This window comes from Oryx dammah, unplaced genomic scaffold, assembly GCF_014754425.2.
Source record: "Oryx dammah isolate SB20612 unplaced genomic scaffold, SCBI_Odam_1.1 HiC_scaffold_16, whole genome shotgun sequence".
NCBI lineage: Eukaryota > Metazoa > Chordata > Mammalia > Artiodactyla > Bovidae > Oryx > Oryx dammah.
Window position 1 is genome coordinate 10,529,323 of NW_024070200.1, and position 20,752 is coordinate 10,550,074.

Below are 20,752 nucleotides of genomic sequence, written 5' to 3' on the forward strand. Positions count from 1 at the left end.
GAACCGAGCGCGTCTGGGCCTGGCCAGCAGGTGTGGCTGGCAGACACCCACTGGCCTCACCCTGTCATTAGCAAGCAGGGGTATTTCCAGCCTGACCTGGATTCTGGGCCGGCGTCTGGCTGGCTGACTGTCAGCTCCCATCAGTGTCAGGACTGCCTTCCCATCCACCCGTCCTTCAGTCAGGGGCTCAGGGAGCAGAGTCGCACAGGGAAGCCTCTCACCTGACCCAGGTGCATCACAGCAGATGGGCCTGCCTCCCCAAATGAGGCGAGGCGGCAGCTTTCTGCTTGGCAGCTCTGGGGCCCACGTCCCCACTGCATGATTAGCCTGGTCTGTGAGTGGGTCTGGGGCTGAACCAAGCTCAGGGCTGAACCAGCTCAAGAGTCACCTCTCTTTTAGAAGTCATTGCTGGGTCATCTGCTCTATACATTGTTGGGGATGAGAGTCAGGTCTGCCAAAAGTAGTATCCCAAAGGGAGGAAAACTCCCGGTGCTTTGCTCATACAGAACCTATTGTGAAACACCTCCAAATGGGGAAGGAATATTCGAATGATTTTTCTCCTCATCAGCGTTCATTAATGAAAACAGACTTGAAAAGAGGTCCCTTGGATCCATTGCAGCATCAGTGGGTCTGAAACATTTTCAGACATCATCACCACCGTCTGATAAAGAAGATAAAAATGCCATCTTATCTTAAATCTTCTTAGAATGAACTCTAAAGTAATACCTGTTCCCGAAGAACAACTTGGAAAATACAGAAGAACCAGGAGGCGGAAAACCAACCCTCGTCTCATCACTCAGAGCAACAAATATGCCATCAAAGACCAATTTGTAATTTTCTTGAATGATCACAAACGTCCATGTGAAGTTTTGATTCCTGTTTCTCCCTAACCGAAACTATATACTGAATTGTCTATTCATCTCTCTCTGAGTTCTTTTTTCTCAAAGGACCCCATGTGAGCTAAGCTGATAGAACCGCCAACCATAAAGAACCTGAAAAAATTATCAAAAGAAAGAAACAGGAGTTAGAGACCAGAAAATCCTGTTTTCCACATCCTCCCACTGATGACAATGGTGATATTTGGGTCGAATATTTAGCATCAGAACTACAGAATGATCTACCTGTAGAATACCCCAGATTGCAGGGCCAGCATTATTGGGAAATATAGTAGTTGCAAAAGTTATGAATGGACTTCATTAGGGAAGCCACACCCCAGTGGGTGTGGTCTAAATATCAGGCAGCTGCCTCCTGAGATGAGAAGCCCGGAGGAAGTGGTGTGGCCTTTACTTTGGAACCTCCATCACCTGCCCAATCAGGCCATCTAATTTTATTGGCCTATGGTCTACTTTTCCAAGAGGCTATGGAAGTATAAATAATAAAGCAAGAAAAGCAGATCCATTTGTCTGGCTGCGTAGATTTCTTCTGAATGTACTGTGAGTATGAAGCCTTCTCTTTGAAAAGGTCAAGCGCTTCTTGTTTATTCCACACAAAGTTTGCTTCAGCTTGAAGGAGGGTACAGTCGAGTCCTGGAGGGGTTGTCTAGAAGAAAATTCTGGAGGAGTTCTAGAGCTTGGAAACCCCTCTTTTGAAGAGGGTGCTGAGCATCTCCGGTGAGGCCCTGATCATTTTCCCAGATGCTATCTCTTGTGCTTTTCTAGAGGGTGTGGGGATGGGGATTGCCTAGGAAGATCAAGAGACTCCTCCAAATCGGGTCTGTGTCTTCCCTGTAGTTCTGGCCATAGCCAGTCCTGTCTGTGAGCTTTTTGTATATCTCTATCTCTTCCCAAGTACAGAGGCTGCATCCATCAATGTACTAGTCCAGCATTGGGAAAGACTCTGATGCTGGGAAAGAGTGAGGGCAGGAAGAGAAGGGGGTGAAAGAGGATGAGATGGTTGGATGGTATCACTGACTCAATGGACATGAGTGTGAGCAAACTCCAGGAGAGAGTGAAGGACAGCAGAGCCTGGCGTGCTACAGACCATGGGGTCGCAAAGAGTCGAACATGAGTTGGCCGACTGAATAACAAACAACTATTCCATGGAAAAAGTGAGGCCAAGCAGCCCATTTCATGAATTTTTGCCGAATTGCCTTAACAGATTAGATTCCTGTTCTGATCCATCAGAATGCATGTTTTGACCTCAGGTATCTCCTTTGTCCACTCAGGGCCTTGGTTTTCCCTTTATAGCACAAGTGGCCCAAAGTCGATGGTCATTCAACCCACATAGTCCCTCATCCTAGAATGAAGTCATAAGGTAGGAGGAACAGGCCAGGCAAAGAGCTGAAAAGTGGTTGAGGATTTGGAGAAGTCTTTGGGGATGGCTGTTGGCACTGCCTTAGGAGAGGGAGCTCCATGCTTGTGTTTCAAAGGAGACCATGGGCTAATCAGCAGCATTGGCATGGACCACTTCTTGGGCATTGCTCAGATGCCCTAGTGCCAAATGCTTCGCAAGGGCTCAAAGTAGTTCTTAAAAAGATGAAAGCAGAAATCTCCAGGGTTGGTCCAGAGATGGGAGAGTGGACCTGTGTTTCAGCCTCTTCTTCCCAGGAAGGAGAATGAAGTCTGTTGCCATAATCACTAGAGTTCTTTCGTAGGCTGGTCTTCTGTCACTTCCAACAGGGGAAGGAGGATGTGTCTCACCACCACTGAGTTCTAAACTTGCTTTGAAAAATAATACTTCTAATATGTTCAGAGTGATCTCTTATAACAATATCAATCCCTTAAAGCAGGTTGGACCACAGAGCATGCCTGAGATGTCTCCTCTGGTGTGGGGCTTTTGTGCTGGTCTTTTGGGATGCTAAGGCACATCTTTTGGAAGGAAGGACCCCTCAGGTGCCTTCTGAGTTTATCCAGTTCTTGTGCACTCTACGGAGAACTTTGGAAAGGCTTGGAGAAAAGCTGGGATCTCTGAGGGCCTGGGGCTCCTTGGGATAGAGCAGAATGCCTATGTCCAGCCTTTGAAGACAGAGATCCCCACCACCTCTGGGAGATGGTGAGGGACAGGGAAGCCTGGTGTGCTGAAGTCCATGGGGTCACAAAGAGTTGGACACGATTCAGTGACGGAACAAAAGCAACCCCCTCACTGAGTGGGGTCCTTGGGCTGGTGGATCTCACTCATTAGGGCTCGAGTTTTAGGGGATGGGAGCTCGTCCCAAGCATCCTGAACTTTGACCTGAGGATGGATACCGCCTAAACTTTTCCTTGTTGCTCGGTTTTATCACAGAGAAGAGAGAGAAAGCAGACAGTCAGGAGACAGGAGATCTGGGGAGGGTGGGCAGAGGTCTTTTCTCTTTGAAGACAATGGCTCCAAAGCACCAGGCATGGAACAGTTCTGCTGTACCCTGTGTGTGTTCCCTTTGTTTGTGCTGCTTCCTCAAACTACTGGTGATAACAAGGATAAAAGTACTTTGTAAAATTACAACTGCTCTTATCGTTAAAAGTGTGATTTTAGCTTACTGCCCTCTGGTAGCTCAGACAGTAAAGAAACCACCTACACTGCAGGAGATCTGGGTTCTGTTCCTGGGTCGGGAAGATCCCCTGGAGAAGGGAATGGCAATCCACTCCAGTATTCTTGTCTGGAGAATTCCAGGGACAGAGGAGACTGGTGGGCTACAGTCCATGGGGTTGCAAAGAGTCGAACACAACTGAGCAACTAACACTTTCACTTTCACGCCCTCCCTGAGTTGCTGTGATAAGGAGATTCCAGTTACTGGGCTTGGCAGGATGGTGTTGCGGGTAAATGCAGTGCCAGCTGCCTTGCCCTTCCATGGGTAGACTTCAAGCATCTGAGCTGCTTGTCCAAAGGGTTTCTGGTTTATACCTGGAATATATTTGGTTTGGATCTGTCTTTAAGATAAGTAAGTCCTGAGACCATGCCATGCTATTACTACTAGTAAGAGAAGAAAAAAATTTCCCCAAATTACTAGGGAATGTAAAACCAAGATGGTCAGAGATGAGCTGAAATTCTGCTACAGATTCATCTGCCCCCTGTGTACTACACAAAGTTAGGTTTCTAGTTTGCTCTTTTCCTTTATTTTATTTACCTATTGGGTTGGCCAAAAAGTTCACTTGGGTTTTTCTATAGGATGTTATGGAAAAATTCAAACAAACCCAATATTTTTGACCAACCCAATATTTCAGTTGACTACCAAATACACACACCCCAAAATAAAAATGAGCAAAGACTTGCTCAACTTGGACAATCTATCAACTTATTGGGAAATAACCAGTCCCTTGGGTATTTTAATTGATGGGATAAAAATAAAGTAGCCTCTTCAGGTATCAGGGACTGGTACCCATCTGACGAGTTCAGGTCGGTTTAGGGCCTGTGCTAACAGATGGAAGGGCCCAGAACTGGGGGTAGAGTGGGCTGCTTGCAGGGGAGGAAGGCCAGACTGTCAGCATTCCGTGAGCCTAAATAGGAGGCCTGTGGGGGCTGCTGTGAAGCAGGTTATAGAGGTAGGGGACACTAAGGCTTGGCAAGGTGTGGGCTGTGTCCTAAGGGGTGGGCGCAGTGAGCTGATTAGCAGCATCCAGTGGGGGAAGGGTCAGATATCACTCCTTCCCCATTTATTAGATGAAAATGTGGAGGCTCTGTAAAGTCAAGTTTTCTTGGGAGTCACTGAACAAACACGTGAGCCAGAGACGACCAATATCCAGACTTCCTATTCCATGTGTGTGTGTTAGTCACTCAGTCGTGTCCAGCTCTTGCAATCCCATGGACTGTAGCCCATCAGGCCCCTCTGTCCATGGAATTCTCCAGGCAAGAATACTGAAGTGGGTAGCCATTCCCTTCTCCAGGTCTTATTCCAATAGTCAGATCTTATTCCTAAAACTCAGTGAAGTAGGGAATCAACTTTGGGGGTCACGGACATGGCATCACTGTAGAACTGTGTAATGTGAGTCATCTGTGCTTCTGGGATGGAGTTCCAGCAGTTTCCCTTCCCTGCTCCAAGTTCTGGCCCCGTCCTGCCCTGATTCGTGCTCAGCTCCCGGGGCAAGCTGCTCAAACCACTTCCCAACCCACCTGGCTGGTCATCCTGCTGCTAGAATGTTCTCTCAGCTCCTTGACAGCCATGTCTGCACTTCTTCATTCCCAAGCAATGGAAAATAATGCATATGAATGTGGCCTGTCCCTCTGGATAGGAAAAACTTCCATTTTTAATCCAGGCAGTCTTTGCATGGTCCAGCCCCCTAAACTGAGACACTGAATCTTTTCCATTTTCTTGTTTTCTTGCCTTTATCTGAAGCAACCCTGGGAATTTTACTGATCTTCATGTCCATACTCTATTTTCAGACAGCCCCTGGAGCCCTGGTTCATCACTGACTGTCTTTAATTTTTACTAAACAGTGAGTCATTAGGAGTGAAAGGTATTTGAAGATCACCCAGGCTCAGAGAGGGGAAGCGCTTCTTCAGTGTCACACATCAAAGTCAAGACTCTTGTCTGCCCGGTAGTCCCAACATTTGAAATAAAACTTGGCATTTGTTAGGATGCTTTTGCCTTGAAGTAACTGACCACATATCTCACACTGGCATCACAGAAAGTCTTAGGGTACAGTGGGCTCCAGGTGAGCTTACGCTGGGACCCCTGCCTCAGTTTCTCAGCAAAGCCCTTGTGGGCACCCTCTTTGTGTTCTGGGTTTGCCCTGGAGTCATATGGAACTAAGGGCTATGGTAGCCTCTGGGTCTACATCTCCCTGGTCAGGGCACCCAGAGGAAGAGAGAAGACAGCAGCACCCCAACATTGCAGCAAAGAGCCCTGAAATGCCCCCTCACTGATCACGTAAGTCCTCTGCCCCTCTCTGAAAACTAACAAAAGAAACTCTGCGCACTGACTGGATTAGGCCCGGCTCAGGCCCCGGTCAGCAGTAGAATAGTGGAGGTTACCCTGCACTATTCAGGGCTATCCTTAGAGCTGGGGTTGGGGTCCTGCTCCTGAGGAACATGAGCTGCCCGAGGGAAGGGTAGATACCTGGAAAAAAAAGTTTCCTTAGGAAGACAGAAAGGGATCATGGCAAGCAAAGGCAGTATCTAATAGAATTTCCAGACGCAGGGTCCCAAGCTTCCTGAAGACTCATGTCTGCTGTGAAGATGGCTGTATCCACAGGACCTGGGCATAGAGGGTTTGGGGGCATGAAAAAAGTGAGGATTTGAGGCTCTCCTAGGTGCAGGCCTTGTGCTGCTGCTGCCGCCAAGTCGCTTCCATCGTGTCCGACTCTGTGCGACCCCATGAACTGCAGCCTACCAGTCTCCTCTGCCCATGGGTTGCTCTTCATTTATTCTCTCTTTCAGTCAATTGAAAGGAGCCTAACTGGTGTACGTCCCTGGGGCTGGTGATGCTGTGAGAGTTGGCTGCTACCAGCTCACAGCTCCCCTCTCCTCTCCAGGAAACTTTAGCTCTGGTTGTAAGGAAAAATAAACCAACTCAAGCCAGCCAGCTCTAAAAGGGATATTTATTGACTCTTATAACTTGGAAAAATGGAAGTGGGTGGGCTTCAGGTAAAGTTCAATCCAGGAAATTCAAAGATGTCACCAAATACATAGTCTCCTTTCTGTCCTTCCATCTGTCTTTCCACCTCTCTCTCTGTCTCTCTCTCACCTTTCCTTCTATATGTGGATGTCCTGTTCACATTCAGGTCCCAGGCTTCTTTAACATTAAGCCAGTTACCCCAGAGTTAGAATGGACTTTGCATTCTCAAAGAAAGACACTGATCGATCCGATTTTTGTCCCCTTCTCATTCATTAAGTACTCGGTGGCAGGGGGATGGAGTACGATGATGACTTAGCTTGGGTTAGATGCCCACACCATGGATTACTCTTACTGTGATCCAATGTAGAGAAGGAAGCAATTCCTTAAAGGAACTGAGATCCTGTTACTATAAGACAGGGGAAGGGGTAAGCAAGAGCTATCCCCTACACTCAGACTTCTCATTCATGTCATCATTTCTAATCTCCGAGGTGATTGCAAAGGCTAGACGCTGTAATGAATGTCAAAGCATTTATGAACTGCTATGCCCAGTACACGCTGGTCACAGTATCACTTCTTTGATTGGTCTTCCTTGTGGATAAGACAGGGGTAATGGAGTTCTTTTGTTCTCTTTTCTGCTAACCTCGGTTCTACTACTCAACAGGACAAGCTCCAAGAAAAATGAACCCCTTGCTGGGCCTGGGCCTGCTTCTGGCTGGCCTCCTCACTGTGGAAGGTCTTCTGAAGCCCAACTTCTCTCCAGAGAATCATGAAGCTGTGAGTCAGGGCCAAGTAGGAAAGGGAAAGGGGACAGTTCAGGAGCTTGCAAAGCGAAACGCAGACTTTGGACTCAAGCTGTTTAAGAAACTGTCCTTCAGCAGCCCTGACAATAACATCTTCTTCTCCCCCTGGAGCATCTCCATGGCCTTCTCCATGCTGTCTCTGGGTGCCCAAGACTCCACCCTGGCTGAGATCAAGGAGGGCTTCAACTTCAGGAACATCCCTGAGAAAGACCTCCATGAAGGCTTCCATTACCTCATCCACAGGCTGAATCAGAGGAACCAGGACCAAAGGCTGGGACTTGGGAATGCCTTGTTTATTGACCAGAAGGTAAAGCCCCAGCAGAAGTTTCTGACAGAAGTCAAGAACATGTACAAGGCAGACACCATCCCCACCAACTTCCAGAACTCAGAAAATGCTCAGAAGCAGATCAATAACTATGTCCGTCAGAAAACCCAGGGGAAAATCAACAACCTAGTCAAGAACATAGACCCTGGCACTGTGATGCTTCTTATCAACTATATTTTCTTTCGAGGTAAGGCTTAGGGTACGTTGGCATATAGACTTGAGTCAAATTCAATGGTTGTGCACTTCCTTGCTCTGTGACCCTGAATTCACATGTAATTGCTCTCTTTGAATCCTACTTCTCCTGTCTGAAAAAGGAGTATCTTGATACATAGCTCATAAGATGGTTATTGGGTTCAAAGTGAAAATTAATGATAAATGAATGTTTTGAAGTCTATTCCCCAAATATGCGTTTTTATGATTACTGATTATCCTAACACAACATTGGGTGTAGAGGTTGAAGTGTCATCCTTTCCCCCATTTATTAGATCAGGAAAGTGAAATTCAGAGAGAGATTAATTAATGTACTCAAAGTTACAAAGCCAGCTAATGAAAGTCAGGAGGAGAATCCACTTCTCTTGACCCGATGGCTATGCTTTCTATCACTTCAAGTAGAGGCCCAGGATGGTGACCGTGTTGTTGATCACATTGTGACCAGGATCACGTTGGTAGGTGCCTTGGTCTTCTCACCACGTGTTACAGACTCCCTCCCCACGTCTGAGGGTGAGGCATTGAAACAGAAGATGAAAGTATATTCCCGAATTCACGCTGCATGCCCCACACGGTACACACCCAGTCACACCACACGCACACAAATATTGGCCAACATGGGTGAGAACGAGAAGCCAGCATCCCTCGGACCAGGCAAGGCTGCAGGGCTGTCAACAACATGATCCTGAATATGGAAGCTCAGCTCTCCCAAAATCCACAAGGAGATCGATGGTTATAGGGTAAAACAGGAGTGATAATGGTAGACTGTCCAAAGCAGGGAAGAAAGGAAAATTAGGAATTTCCCAAAGTCCCTCCATCCTCTATATGACAGCAAGAACCATAGCAACAGTGAGGTGATGATGCCTAGCATCCGCTCAACACTTAGCTACACACAGTCGCTGAGCTGTGTTGCCTTTCCCCGCCAAGTCTCACAGCAGCCGTGTGAGGTTCCCATCACTATCCCCACCTGGCAAATAAGGACACTGAAACCCAGCGAGGTTGGGACACTTGACCAAGGTTTTCCTTCTAGAGCAATAAAGCCAGACATCTGAGCTTGGGGAGTTGGACCTAAGGGCCTTATATTGGGGGCTCTGAGGATAGCAAGTGAAAAGACCCAGGTCTGAGTTTATGCCATCAGAGAGGTCTCAGGGTCAAACACAGAGAATCAAAATGCCAAGTTTTAAGAGTTCACTGCTCGTCAGCATGCTCCCAAGGGCAGCCTGTTAGTTTAGTCTTCTTAGTCCTACGTGAGAGTGGCTTCTCCAGGGCTGACTTGGAATAGATGTGAGAATTTTCACTCAGACCCAAATAGCCCCCACTAAGTGTGATCCAAGGATGTTTCTGTAAGAGAATCCACAGGCTTTCTCAGCCTCAGGAGCCTTGAGCTTGCGGCAGTCGGAAGTTCCCCTCTTAGTCAGCAGCCCTGGTCTTGGCTTTACTGGGATAAATGATAACTGGAACCAAGCTCACGTCCCCTGAGGTGTTCAGGGCATGGTGTGAGGCCAAGGATTCCTGTGCACCTGCTCTGATACACCAGAGCAACCAAACTCCTTCTTTAAGTCCGTGGGGACAGAGACCCCATGGTTAACTGGATCCAATAGCTCCTTCTCCCTCAGGACACCTATGTCACTCTGTTATTCTTCAATCTTAAGCCAGGTGGCAACATGAGTTTGACCCAAAGGAAACGAAAGAGGAAGATTTCATTCTGGACAGAAACAAGACCGTGAAGGTGCCCATGATGTTCCATGTGGGCATGTATAACGTGGGGCGTGATGACCAGCTTTCCTGCACTGTCCTGGAAATGCCTTACCAGAGCAACTTCATGGCCATCTTTGTTCTTCCTGATGAGGGCAGAATGAAGCAGGTGGAGGAAGCCCTGGGGCTGGAGACTTTTGCCAGATGGAAGAAGTTACTCGTACGAAGGTAAAGAGGGTGCCTGACATATGCAGTATCTTCCATCTCCCTCCCTCTCCTCCCACTGTCTTTGCTTCTTCTTTCTCAGATTCATTGAGCTCTTACCCCATGGATAAGCTCATTCTGCGCTCCATGATGAATTTATATTTTGGTAGGAAGTACACTAGAAAACAAGTCATAGAAATGTAAATGCTTAAACATTGTAAAAGTGCAGAGGATGAAGCAAACTTGGTGGTCAGTGGTGGTCAGGGAGGGCTTCATGGATTAGGGGGCATTGATGCCACATCTTCAAGGCTGAATAGCAGTACATATGGAAGGATGAGGAGTGACAGAATCCTAGGCAGAGGGAGGAGAAACCCTGGGTGAGGTGTCCTAGGTGAGAACAAACCCAAATGGGGTGTCAAAGGGAGCTGTGAGTTGTAAATTGTACATAGGATGTTTTCAACTGTGATGTCATAATGAAACCAGTGAAAGGTGAGCCAAGTAAGTTGTATTAATAATAGTTGAGGGACTGAAGTCACTAAATACTTTTCTTTTCAAACAGAAAATTAGAACAGATTTAAGGTAAGCCTCCAGAATCTTACCCAGGCACGTGCCTACTGACAGCTTTTCTTGGGAAGGATGAGAGCCAGAATTAAGAACTGAGGAGCTGACATCAGTGTAGACCTGCAAGGCACCTTGAAAGCTTCTGGGCTAGGACAGGGTCTGTGGCAGCCAGGAGACATGGTGATATTACCAAGAGTGGAGGTCTTGCTGCTCACTCCTCAAAAGCCAGTAAAGAAAGAGGCAAATTGATGGAAAGGAAAGTTTACTTTACTTTGGATGCCAGCAGTGGGGCAGGGAATGGGAGGAAGGGCAGACCGCTGTCTAAAGGCCGATTGACAAGCAGCAACCAAGAGCTCTTATAGAAGGAGGGAGGGGGCTCCATGCAGAAACCTCTGGCAGTCATGTTGAAATTGGGCATCAGTGGTCTGATCATCATCTTGATTGTTTTAAGTCCTTAGACCCAGGGTTGGTATGTTCCCTTTTGTTTGAGGCCAGTTCTCGGAACTGTGACAGCTTATGTCATGGCTATCGTCTGATCACCATGAAGCTAACTGCTTCTACCTGGCAACATTGTCAGTGTCTACGAGACAGCTCGAAGGATATGGTTCAGAACATTATCCGAACCCCGGAGGAGGAACTGAAAGCCCTTGACCTTGCTTGATGATTAAACTATTATTATTTGATCTCATTTGACTGCCTTCCTTTGTTTCTGCCTTTTCCTCACTTCTCTGATTAAACTTATTCTTTGGCTAAAGTTTTCCCACAGACAAAAAGCAGGTGGAGGACGTGCAGGGAAGAGACCACAGGGTCCTGCTCCATTTCAGTGGGTCTATGAGATGGAAAGGGAAGCTTCCACTTCAGTAGAAACAACGTCAGGATATCCTTCTCCTTGGTCCTTTTGTTCTCTCTTCCACCTTGACTCCACCATAATTCTCCATCCAAAAGGCCTTTACTGAGAACCTCTGCCACGCCCAACATGCTGTCAGGAGTGGTGGAGGGTTCTAAGAGAGGCAGAGATGATGCTAGGACTGAGCTGGGCTGTCCATGAGTGAAAAGTGAACCAACAGAGTTTCCTTCACATGGGAACAAATCTTTGGAGAAATTGAAGAACGCATCTTAGATAGCCGGATTTAGCTGCAAGCTCATGGGAGAGAAATTCTATTTCTGAACAATAAAGTCTAACTCTACTATGACTTCCCATTTCATTCAGAAAAAATAATAATAATAACCACAAAAAAATAACTTGCTGGACTCCTCTGCCCCCTTGAAAGCTTGCTCAGACTTCCCCTTTACTCCAGCATTCCTGATCCCCAAGTCAATCGTATATTTTTCCCCATGGTACTTACTGATACTACCAGCCCATGTATCTACCCTTTTGTCTCCTTTTGTTGTGATGGTTTTATTGTCCTTCTTCCCTAGTAGAGCACAAGTTCAAGAGCATGGATTTTTGCCTGTTCTAGATGCATCTAAGCATGTAGAACAGAGCCTGGTATACAGTAGGCACTAAATAAGCTTGTGTCAAATGAACAGATAAGTGGAAAGGTAAGTTTGAGAGTCATTGGGCCTATTGTCAATGTTAAAATCCAAGGCGCAGAATGAAATTTCCCAAGAGGGAAAAAAGATAGAAAAGACAATGGGGAAAAAAAAAAAAGAAGGGAGGACCTGGTGGGAGGGAGGGAGGCTGGGAGCACTTCAATGGTGAGCAACCGGCGAGGAGGTGGAGCCTGCAAAGGATGAGAGAAGGAGCACCCAGGGATGGAGGGGAGGGCAGAGGGCATGGGTCTGGGTGGGAATGCTTCAAAATGGATTGATTTTCTGGTGCCACTTCCTGATTTTTGGCCACTGGCTCTAACAAGCCAAGGTCAGTGGCCGCTCTCAAAAATGGTTTGAGCCGATAATGGAAGTGGGCTCCCTAGTGGCTCAGTGGTAAAGAATCTGCCTGCCAGCACAGGAGCCGTGGGTTCGATCCCTGGGTCCAGACAATCCCCTAGAGAAGGAAATGACAACCCACTCCAGTATTCCTGCCTGGGAAATCCCATGGATGGAGGAACCTGAGAGGCTACAGTCCGTGGGGTTGCCAAAGAGTTGGTACTACTTAGCAACTGGGCAACAACAGCAACAAATAATGGGAGGACAAGTTTTGTTTTGTTTTCTGTCTCTGCTCTGAAAGAAAGACGTGGGCTGGAAGCTGGAGACGTGACTAGAGGCCAAGGGAATTGATTTTGCTTCTGAACTGAGGACGAGGGTTGTTAGAGCCTGCGGTCTGCCCCTGAGGGCGGTCCCATAGAAGCCATTTATGGCCTGTACAGGAGGAAAAGGAAATAGAGGCAGGAATGAGGTCATTGGAGAGGCAGAGAGAAACGGCGTCCATGACCCCGTGGACAGGAACCCAGGTTCCACAGGTGCCTCAGCACGGCTGACCCCAGGGAAGGGACGCCGACCCAGGCCCCGACCACAGAGGATCTGAAGCGGCTCATTCAAGGCTGAGAGGATGAGCACTTGCTCACTGACCGCTGAGCCTCCGATGCACGATGTGCGCACGTTAGCCCCTTCTGGTCTGTGGTTGCCATAGTCACCGTCCTTATTGTCATACAAATGGCTTAAAGAGCTGAGGTCATCTGATCCCAACCACAGAGCTCCTGGAAGGCAGAGTACATCTGAACTCAGTGCCGCCAGCTTCCCATCTCAGGGCTTTGCTACCTCTAGCACCAGATTGCTGGGATCAGTTCAGCGCATGGGTGTAGCTGAGGCTATAGGAGAGACCCTCCATGGCTGCCCTGAAGGGGTCCTGAGACAGTGGGGCTCGGGGATGGGGGCTGTGGATGAGGGCTCGGGTAGTTCGAAAGAAAAATAAGAACACAAGTCAGAGAGCCTGGATGTTTTAACAACCCATCCTAGGAGACTTCTTTGGTGGTCCTGTGGTTAAGGCTGAGCTCCCGATGCAGGAGGCCCCAGTTCAATCCCTGGTCAGGGAAGTAGACCCCACCCGGCACAACTAAATTTTTTTTTTTTTTAAGTCCAGGCTTAAGGAGTCTCTCTTTATTCTGTGGATAGAGAGAAATTCTGAGACCTCAGGAGCTGGGAGGACAGATGCCTCATCATCATCCTAAAGCCTGCCTGGAAAAACGGCAGGGCCCCACTGTTCACCTTTGACACTTTCTCCTCCCTAGGGTCGCAGATGTGTTTGTGCCCAGGTTGACCATCACTAGTAGTTACGACCTGAAGAAGACGCTTTCCCACCTGGGCATCAGCAAAATCTTTGAGGAACACGGTGATCTCACTAGGATCTCCCCTCATCGAAACCTGAAAGTGGGTGAGGTAAGCCTGCCTGGCCGGGATGCTACCCTCCTCCAGCTCAGGGAGCCTTCGTACCACCCCGGCCGGCCCAGACACACTATCACAGCAGCTGTACGAGCCAAGAATGCCCCCACCAGTCAGGCCAAGCCTAACTGCCCCAAACCACCTATGGTCCTGGGCAAATCACGTACCCTTCCAAGCCTCGTGTTTCTAGTCTTCAAAATCGGACCTGTCGATCTCCTATTCCTACTTTGGAAGTTGATTCAATGCAACAGTGGATGGAGGCTTGGAGCAGTTGTCAGGCCTAGTTGTCAGGCTTGTGAGGAGTAAGTTGCAAACACTTTTCTACATAATGTAGACATAAGCAAGGTAAGGACCCCTTGGTCTCCAGCAAGGCTGAGCCCTTGCCTGCTGGTGACAGTCAGAAGGACCAGATGGTGGAGGTGCCCAGATGTAGCAGACAGACTGCAATATACCAGGGAGTGCCCTGGTGGTCCGGTGGTTAAGACTTCACCTTCCAATGCAGGGGGTTAGGGTTCAGTCCCTGGTCAAGGGATCTAAGATCCCACATGCCTCATGACCCCAGAAACCAAAACATAGAACAGAAGCAATGTTGTAACAAACTCAGTAAAGACTTTAAAAATGGTCCACGTTAAAAAAACTTTTTTTTAAAGTTTTGCATTTTATTTCTTTATTTTTTTCTATTTCCTTTTTTAAATTTTTTTATTTTATTTATTTATTTATTTTTACTTTACAATACTGTATTGGTTTTGCCATACTTTGACATGAATCCATTAATAAAACACAGGACATCAGCGAATTCAAATTTCATATAAGTGATGAATGAATGTTTTTTGTATAACCTAAATATTGTATGGGATATGCTTATGCTGAAAATTTCATCATTTATCTGAAATTCAAATTTAACTGGAAATTCAAATTTATCTGTACTTTATCTGGCAATCGTACTTTGAGGTTCAAAGGGCACTGAGATCAGGGAAGATTTCAGCAAGCAGAGACAGGTGGGAGGAAGATCTTCCAGGAGGACAGCACCCCAGCCTGAGACTGGGAGGTGAGAAGGTGTGGAGTCTAGGGGGTGAAGTTGACAGCTGTGATTCTATGTGTAGACATCAACTATTGACTTGCCAGTAAAATAATTAGCATTCTGTAGAACAGAGTGAGATGACGCTAGTGGTAAAGAACCCACCTGCCAACGCAGGAGACGTGTGATGCTCGGGTTCTATTCCTGAGTTAGAAAGATCCCCTGGAGGAGGGCCTGGCAACCCACTCCAGTGTTCTTGCCCGGAGAATTCCATGGACAGAGGAGCCTGGCGGGCTACAGTCCATGGGGTCGCAAAGAGTTGGACACGACTGAAGGGACTTAACCAGCAGCAGCAGAATGGAGTGAAATGTATCAATATTTAACAGAAGCCCATCAATTTTCCAGTGTCCATTACTTCCTCACGGATGTTGATGCCTTTGGGGTGGATCTTGGGCTTGAGTCATCTCTAACAGCTACCCTGGAATCAGACTCCCTCTTAACATTCCATCAGGAGGATGAAAGGAGTTCAGAGGGTCTGGCTGCTTTGGGCCAGGGGTGCCTTCACCTCCCTCCCATCCAGCTAAAGTTCAGCACAGCCTTTCTGCAATTATTACCATTGATGAATCCCTGCAAGTCTTGGGAAATATAGCAAATCCCACTCCGTCTCCCCTCCCAGTAACTGATGCTGTCCTGCATCACTTTTTCCTTCAAGCTGCATCTGCTTGTTGAGTATCTTTAACTGATGACAACAGAACAGCCATGAGCCCTGGGGTCACTGGCCCCAGTCAAGTTACTGGGTGATGCAGGCAGAGGCCTCTTCTTCTCTGAGCCTTGTTGACTTAAAAAATAGTCACAGTCTCAAAGTTGAGAGTTATGTTTTATTCGATGGGAATTTTTAGGACTGCAAGCCTGGGAGACAGCATCTCAAGTAACCTTGAGAAAACTGTTCAGAGGAGGTAAGGGTGTGGGGGGTGAAGGAGTTAGGTTATATAGAAGTTGGTGACAAGGGGCAGGTAGTCTGAACATCAAAAGATTATTGTTAATTAAGGAAAACCAGAGATTTCAAATTAAGGAATTTACTGTTTTTCTATGTCTGGGAAGATGCAAGAGTCTGGCTTCACTGAAATCATTCCTTTCATATGTATCTCAGCTATCTGGGGCCAGCATCCTGTGATTTGATTTTTCGCATCCTTAGTTCCTTGACCATCCTTGGATCCTAGGCACTGTTCTTTCTGAATGTTCTCCGGGCTCAGAAAGTCCCATCTGGAGGGCCAGAATAGCTGATGGCTCTGACATCCTTGTTTATTGATATGGCAGGAAATACTTCATTTCAAGGGTTTCCCTGGTGGTGCTAGTGGTAAAGAACCTGCCTATCAAAGCAGGAGAAGTAAGAGAAGAGGATTTGACCCCTTGGTTGGGAAGATCCCCTGGAGGAGGGCATGGCAACCAGCTCCAGCACTCTTCCCTGGAGAATCTCATGGACAGGGGAGCCTAGCAGGCTACCATCCATAGGGTCACAAAGAGTCGGACACGACTGAAGCTACTTAGCATGCATGCATGCGCTCTGTTTCACAGTCTCTTGTTAGCTTTTGCCCATCCAGGGCCTCCAAATGGCTTCCCAAGCACTGACCCTACTCCTGTTTCCCGCAGGCGGTACACAAGGCTACCCTGAAGATAGACGAGAAGGGCACAGAGGGAGCCGCAGGCTCTGGGGCACAGACACTGCCCATGGAGACACCGATTCGGGTCAAGATAAACCACCGCTTCCTGCTGATGATCTGGGAGACTAAAATGAATAACCTGCTCTTCTTTGGAAAGATTGTTAATCCTTCTGGGAGATAAGGCAGAAACCCGACCTCCTGCAGACCCCAGCTATGTCCTGGGGTTGGATACTTTTTGTCTCCTTGAGACCACAGGGACTTTCTCATCTCATCTCACATTATCCTGAGCTCTCCACACCACCATCCAAAGAGGCAGCACCACTGGCTTCTGGGCACCATTCCCCGCCCCCCCCCTTAGTTCCCTCACCACCCATTCAAATTTCAGGATTAGATGCGCCATCCCTACCCAGTTGATAGTAACCGTCTCCCCTGCCCCTGGTAGGCAGAGGGGTTTTGTGATTTAATAAACGACAGTCCCAAGATCTGCTGACTGTTTGGTGGATAATATGGGGATGCTGTGAGCCAAGGAGAGTACCCGCCTGGGGTTCAGAGTGAAGGAGACCTGGGTTCAAATCTCAGAAACAAAGAATCTTTAGGAAAGTCATACGCTCTCCGCACTTCTGTTTCCCCATAGAACTAGACCAAGACTGAGGACAATGATACTTCTCCAGGGCTCCGAGGAAGCTACCACACCACTTGAGTAAAGTTAGTTCCTCTTTGTGAGCCCTTGGCTCGGGGTGTTTGGCATGTGAGCTACTTAGATATCCTCTGCACAGGGTCCCCTTGGGAGCTTTGGGCTCAGCCAAGCATCCAGGCAGATGACAAAACAGGAGTGGGGCTGGTCCAGCATTAGGCGGATGAAACCCAGAGTAGCAGTAGCCAGGAGACCCAGAACAAAGTTTGTCTGACTCCAGAGCCGCTGTTTCAGGCACAGCGTGGAGAGCATGGGGTTTGAACCTGTCCGGAAGCTCAGCTGAAGTAATCTCGGTGCACCTGCCTGGAAAGCATGGCCGTGCAGGGTCTGCCTATAACCACTAGAGGACACCAGTGTTCGCAGGACTAACTATGCCTGTGGGGTTTCATTAAGCACTCTATTGCTTGGTAAATACCCAAAGCCAGTGCTGAAGGTGTTTAAGGAGGAAGGATCCTCACTGGCTTGGCACTAAGAAGTCTGAGCTGGCACCAATTGCCGTCCTCTGGCAATTCACAGCTCACCATGCCTCTCTGTCCTGGTTACAGCTACCCTGTCCGCAGCCAGAATGGACATTCATATGAGAGACGTGGCAAGTGAGGCTCAGAGAGGCAAAGGGACTTCCCTGTGTCTTTGTGGTTAGTGACAGGCAGCAAACAGCCGTGTCATCTGGTCTGGGGTGGGAAGGGAGGGGTTCCACATAGACCTGCGGGCCCAGCTAGTCATTGCATTTCTCACATCCAGTCCCAGGTGAGAGAGCTGCCTGTCCCATTTGGCGTGTGCGTGCACGCACATGTGTGTGTGTGTGTGTGTGTGTGTGTGTGCACGCGTGTGTGTTCAGTAAGCACCTCCTCCTCTGTTCCGGGCCCTTGCAGGGCCCTGGAGACCCAACTGCCACACGAGCTGGTAGGGAATGTAGCCTAGAGAGGGAGAGGACTAGTTTAGGATGCTAAGTGCTAAGATCAGGCAGCACCAGAGTAAGCAGCCTCTGTCTGAGAAGGTGGGAAGGGTGAGAAGGTTGACATTCTGCACCCAGGGCACAGATGTGGGGGGGCAAAAGCACTCCCTGGAGCACGTGGCTGACGATCACCATTTCCCAGGCACTAGCCTGGGGGCTGGGGGGTGGGAGGACACCAGGGGAACACCAGAATCCCCAGGAACTCACTCAGGTCCATGACATGTGCCACTGGGGACAGGGGACAAGAGGGTAAGCCATTTAGTAGCTGGGTGACTTGGGTATGTCATTTAAAGCCTCTGAGCCTGAGTACCTCCTCATGTGTTGAAAGCTGCTATCTCCTCTACCGGTCATGTTCACCTCCTGCCTAATGAGCTCCTACTCATCCTCCAATGCCCAATCCGTAATAATCTCTTTATGGAATTCTGTCTACCAAGCAGTTGTCCGATAAAGTACTCACCTCCCATGCATTGTGATGGCTCCTGGATCTGAATTTCCCCACCACTCCCACATGGGTTACAATCAATCCTGCATGAAATGATGACTCATGGGACAGCAACCCCTGGGCTAGTTGTTGATACAAACAGACCTGGCCTCTGCCTTCATGGAGCTAATATCCAATGAAAGAAACAAGCATGAATCAAATAATGACATGACCATGAGCTCTAGTGAACATGATGAAAGCTGGTCACGGGTGCTTTGAGAGTTTGTAACAGGTCGGTCTGACCCTGCCTGGGGACTCAGATACTGAGAACATGACAATTGGGAAAAGTTCTGAATGTGGAGAGCATGTCTGTTTTGAATCATAGCTATTAATTAAAACTGCATAAGGGTGTGCTTTTCCTCATATAGTTAATAATATGTAAAACCCTGATTGGTCTTTCAAATATTAATAGAAACGAAGGTTAATGTCTCGTGCCCCATTCATCTTTATTTTAACCAGCTTTATTCTAAATAGGACTGGTGCTGTTGTTCAGTCACTAAGTTGTGTCTGACTCTGTGACCCCATGGACTGCAGCACACCAAGGCCTCTTTCACTGTCTCCCAGAGCTTGTTCAAACTCATGTCCATTGAGTCAGTGATGCTACCCAACCATCTCATCCTCTGCCTTTTCCTCTTGCCCTCAACCTTTCCCAGCATCAAGGTCTTTTCCAATGAGTCGGCTCTTTGCATCAGGTGGCCAAAGTATTAGAGCTTTAACTTCACCACCAGTGCTTCCAATGAACAATCAGGGTTGATTTCCTTTAGGACTGAAGGGTTTGATCTCCTTGCAGTCCAAGGGACTCTCAAGAGTCTTCTCCAACACCACAGTTCAAAAGCATCACTTCTTCAGCACTCAGCCTTCTTTATGGCCCAAGTCACACAACTGTACATGACTACTGGAAAAACAAAAGCTTTGACAAGATGGACCCTTGTTGGCAAAGTGATGTCTCTGCTTTTTGATATACTGTCTAGGTTTGTCTTAGCTTTTCTTCCAAGGAGCAAGTGTCTCTTAATTTCGTGGCTGCAGTCCCAGTTTTTCTGTAAGATTTCCTACTTATTTGTTGTTCAACCATTCAGTCATACCTGACTCTTTGCAACCCCATGAACAACAGCACACCAGGCTTCTCTGTCCTTCGCTATCTCCCAGAGTTCGCTCAAACTCATGTCCATCGAGTCAGTGATGCCATGAAACCATCTCATTCTCTGTCATCCCCTGCTCCTCCTGCCTTCAATCTTTTCCAGGATCAGGGTCTTTTCCAGTGAGTTGGCTTTTTGCATCAGGTGGCCAAAGTATTGGAGCTTCAGCTTCAGCATCAGTCCTTCCAATGAATATTCAGGGTTGATTTCCTTTAGGATTGACTGGTTTGATCTCCTTTCAGTCCAAGGGACTCTCAAGAGTCTTCCCAACACCACAGTTCAAAGCATCAATTCTTCATTGCCCAGCCTTCTTTATGGTCCAACTCTCCCATCCATACATGACTACTGGAAAAATCATGGTTTTAACTATGCCAACCTTGTCAGCAAAGTGATGTCTCTGCTTTTTAATACACTCTCTAGATTTATCATAGCTTTCTGTCCAAGGAGCAAGTGTCTTTTAATTTCATGGCTATAGTCACAGTCTGCAGTGATTTTGGAGCCCAAGATAATAAAGTCTCTCACTGTTTCCATTTTTTCCCCCCATCTTTTTGCCATGAAGTGATGGGATTGGAGGCCATGATCTTAGTTTTTTGAATGTTGAGTTTTAAGCCAGCTTTTTCACTCTCCTCTTTCACCTTCATCAAGAGTCTCTTTAGCACTTCTTTGCTTTCTGCCATTAGAGTGGTATCATCTGCATATCTGAGGTAACTGATATTTCTCTTAGCAATCTTGATTCCAGCTTATGCTCTTCCAGCCCAGCATTTCACATGACATACTCTGCATATAAGTTAAATAAGCAGGGTGAGGAAATACAGATTTGACATACTCCTTTCCCAATTTAGAACCCATCTGCTATCCCATGTCTGGTTCTAACTGTTGCTTCTCTACCTGCATATAGGTTTCTTAGGAGGCAGGTAAAGTGATCTGGTATTCCCATCTCTTTAAGAATTTTCCAGTTTGTTGTGATCCACACAGTCAAAGGCTTTAGTGTAGTCAATGAAGCAGTAGATGCTTTTCTGGAATTCCTTTGCTTTTTCTATGATCCAACAGATGTTGGCAATTTAATCTCTGGTTCCTCTGCCTTTTCTGAAGGCTTGTACCTGGAAGCTCTCGGTTCACATACTGTTGAAGCCTGGCTTGAAGGATTTTGAACATTGTTTTGCTAGCATGTGAAATGAGTGCAGCCATATTTTCATTCTTCACTACAGAAATAAATTCTATCTGG

The 20,752-nt window shown here is 47.5% G+C and overlaps 1 protein-coding gene across 2 annotated transcripts; it reads left to right on the forward strand.

Moving 5' to 3' along the window:
* Positions 1 to 1,273: 1,273 nt before the first annotated feature.
* SERPINA12 (serpin family A member 12) lies at positions 1,274 to 16,743 on the forward strand. Of its 2 annotated transcripts, none has more exons than XM_040257201.1 (5): positions 1,274 to 1,433; positions 7,131 to 7,781; positions 9,454 to 9,724; positions 13,432 to 13,579; positions 16,251 to 16,743. In XM_040257201.1, the coding sequence occupies exons 2-5, from the start codon at positions 7,148 to 7,150 to the stop codon at positions 16,440 to 16,442; spliced, it is 1,245 nt and encodes a 414-aa protein (XP_040113135.1). In that variant the 5' UTR covers positions 1,274 to 1,433; positions 7,131 to 7,147; the 3' UTR covers positions 16,443 to 16,743. The 2 variants fall into 2 exon arrangements, with proteins under 2 accessions (XP_040113135.1, XP_040113136.1); XM_040257202.1 differs by lacking the exon at positions 1,274 to 1,433 and adding an exon at positions 1,448 to 1,610.
* The last annotated feature ends 4,009 nt before the right edge of the window (positions 16,744 to 20,752 follow it).

Bases quoted from the DNA above. Each gene is read 5' to 3' on its own strand.
- SERPINA12 (XM_040257201.1), top strand. From the start codon at position 7,148: ATGAACCCCTTGCTGGGCCTGGGCCTGCTTCTGGCTGGCCTCCTCACT. The intron at 7,782-9,453 runs GTAAGGCTTAGG...TTCAATCTTAAG, and splicing joins CAACTATATTTTCTTTCGAG to CCAGGTGGCAACATGAGTTT. The intron at 9,725-13,431 runs GTAAAGAGGGTG...TCTCCTCCCTAG, and splicing joins AAGAAGTTACTCGTACGAAG to GGTCGCAGATGTGTTTGTGC.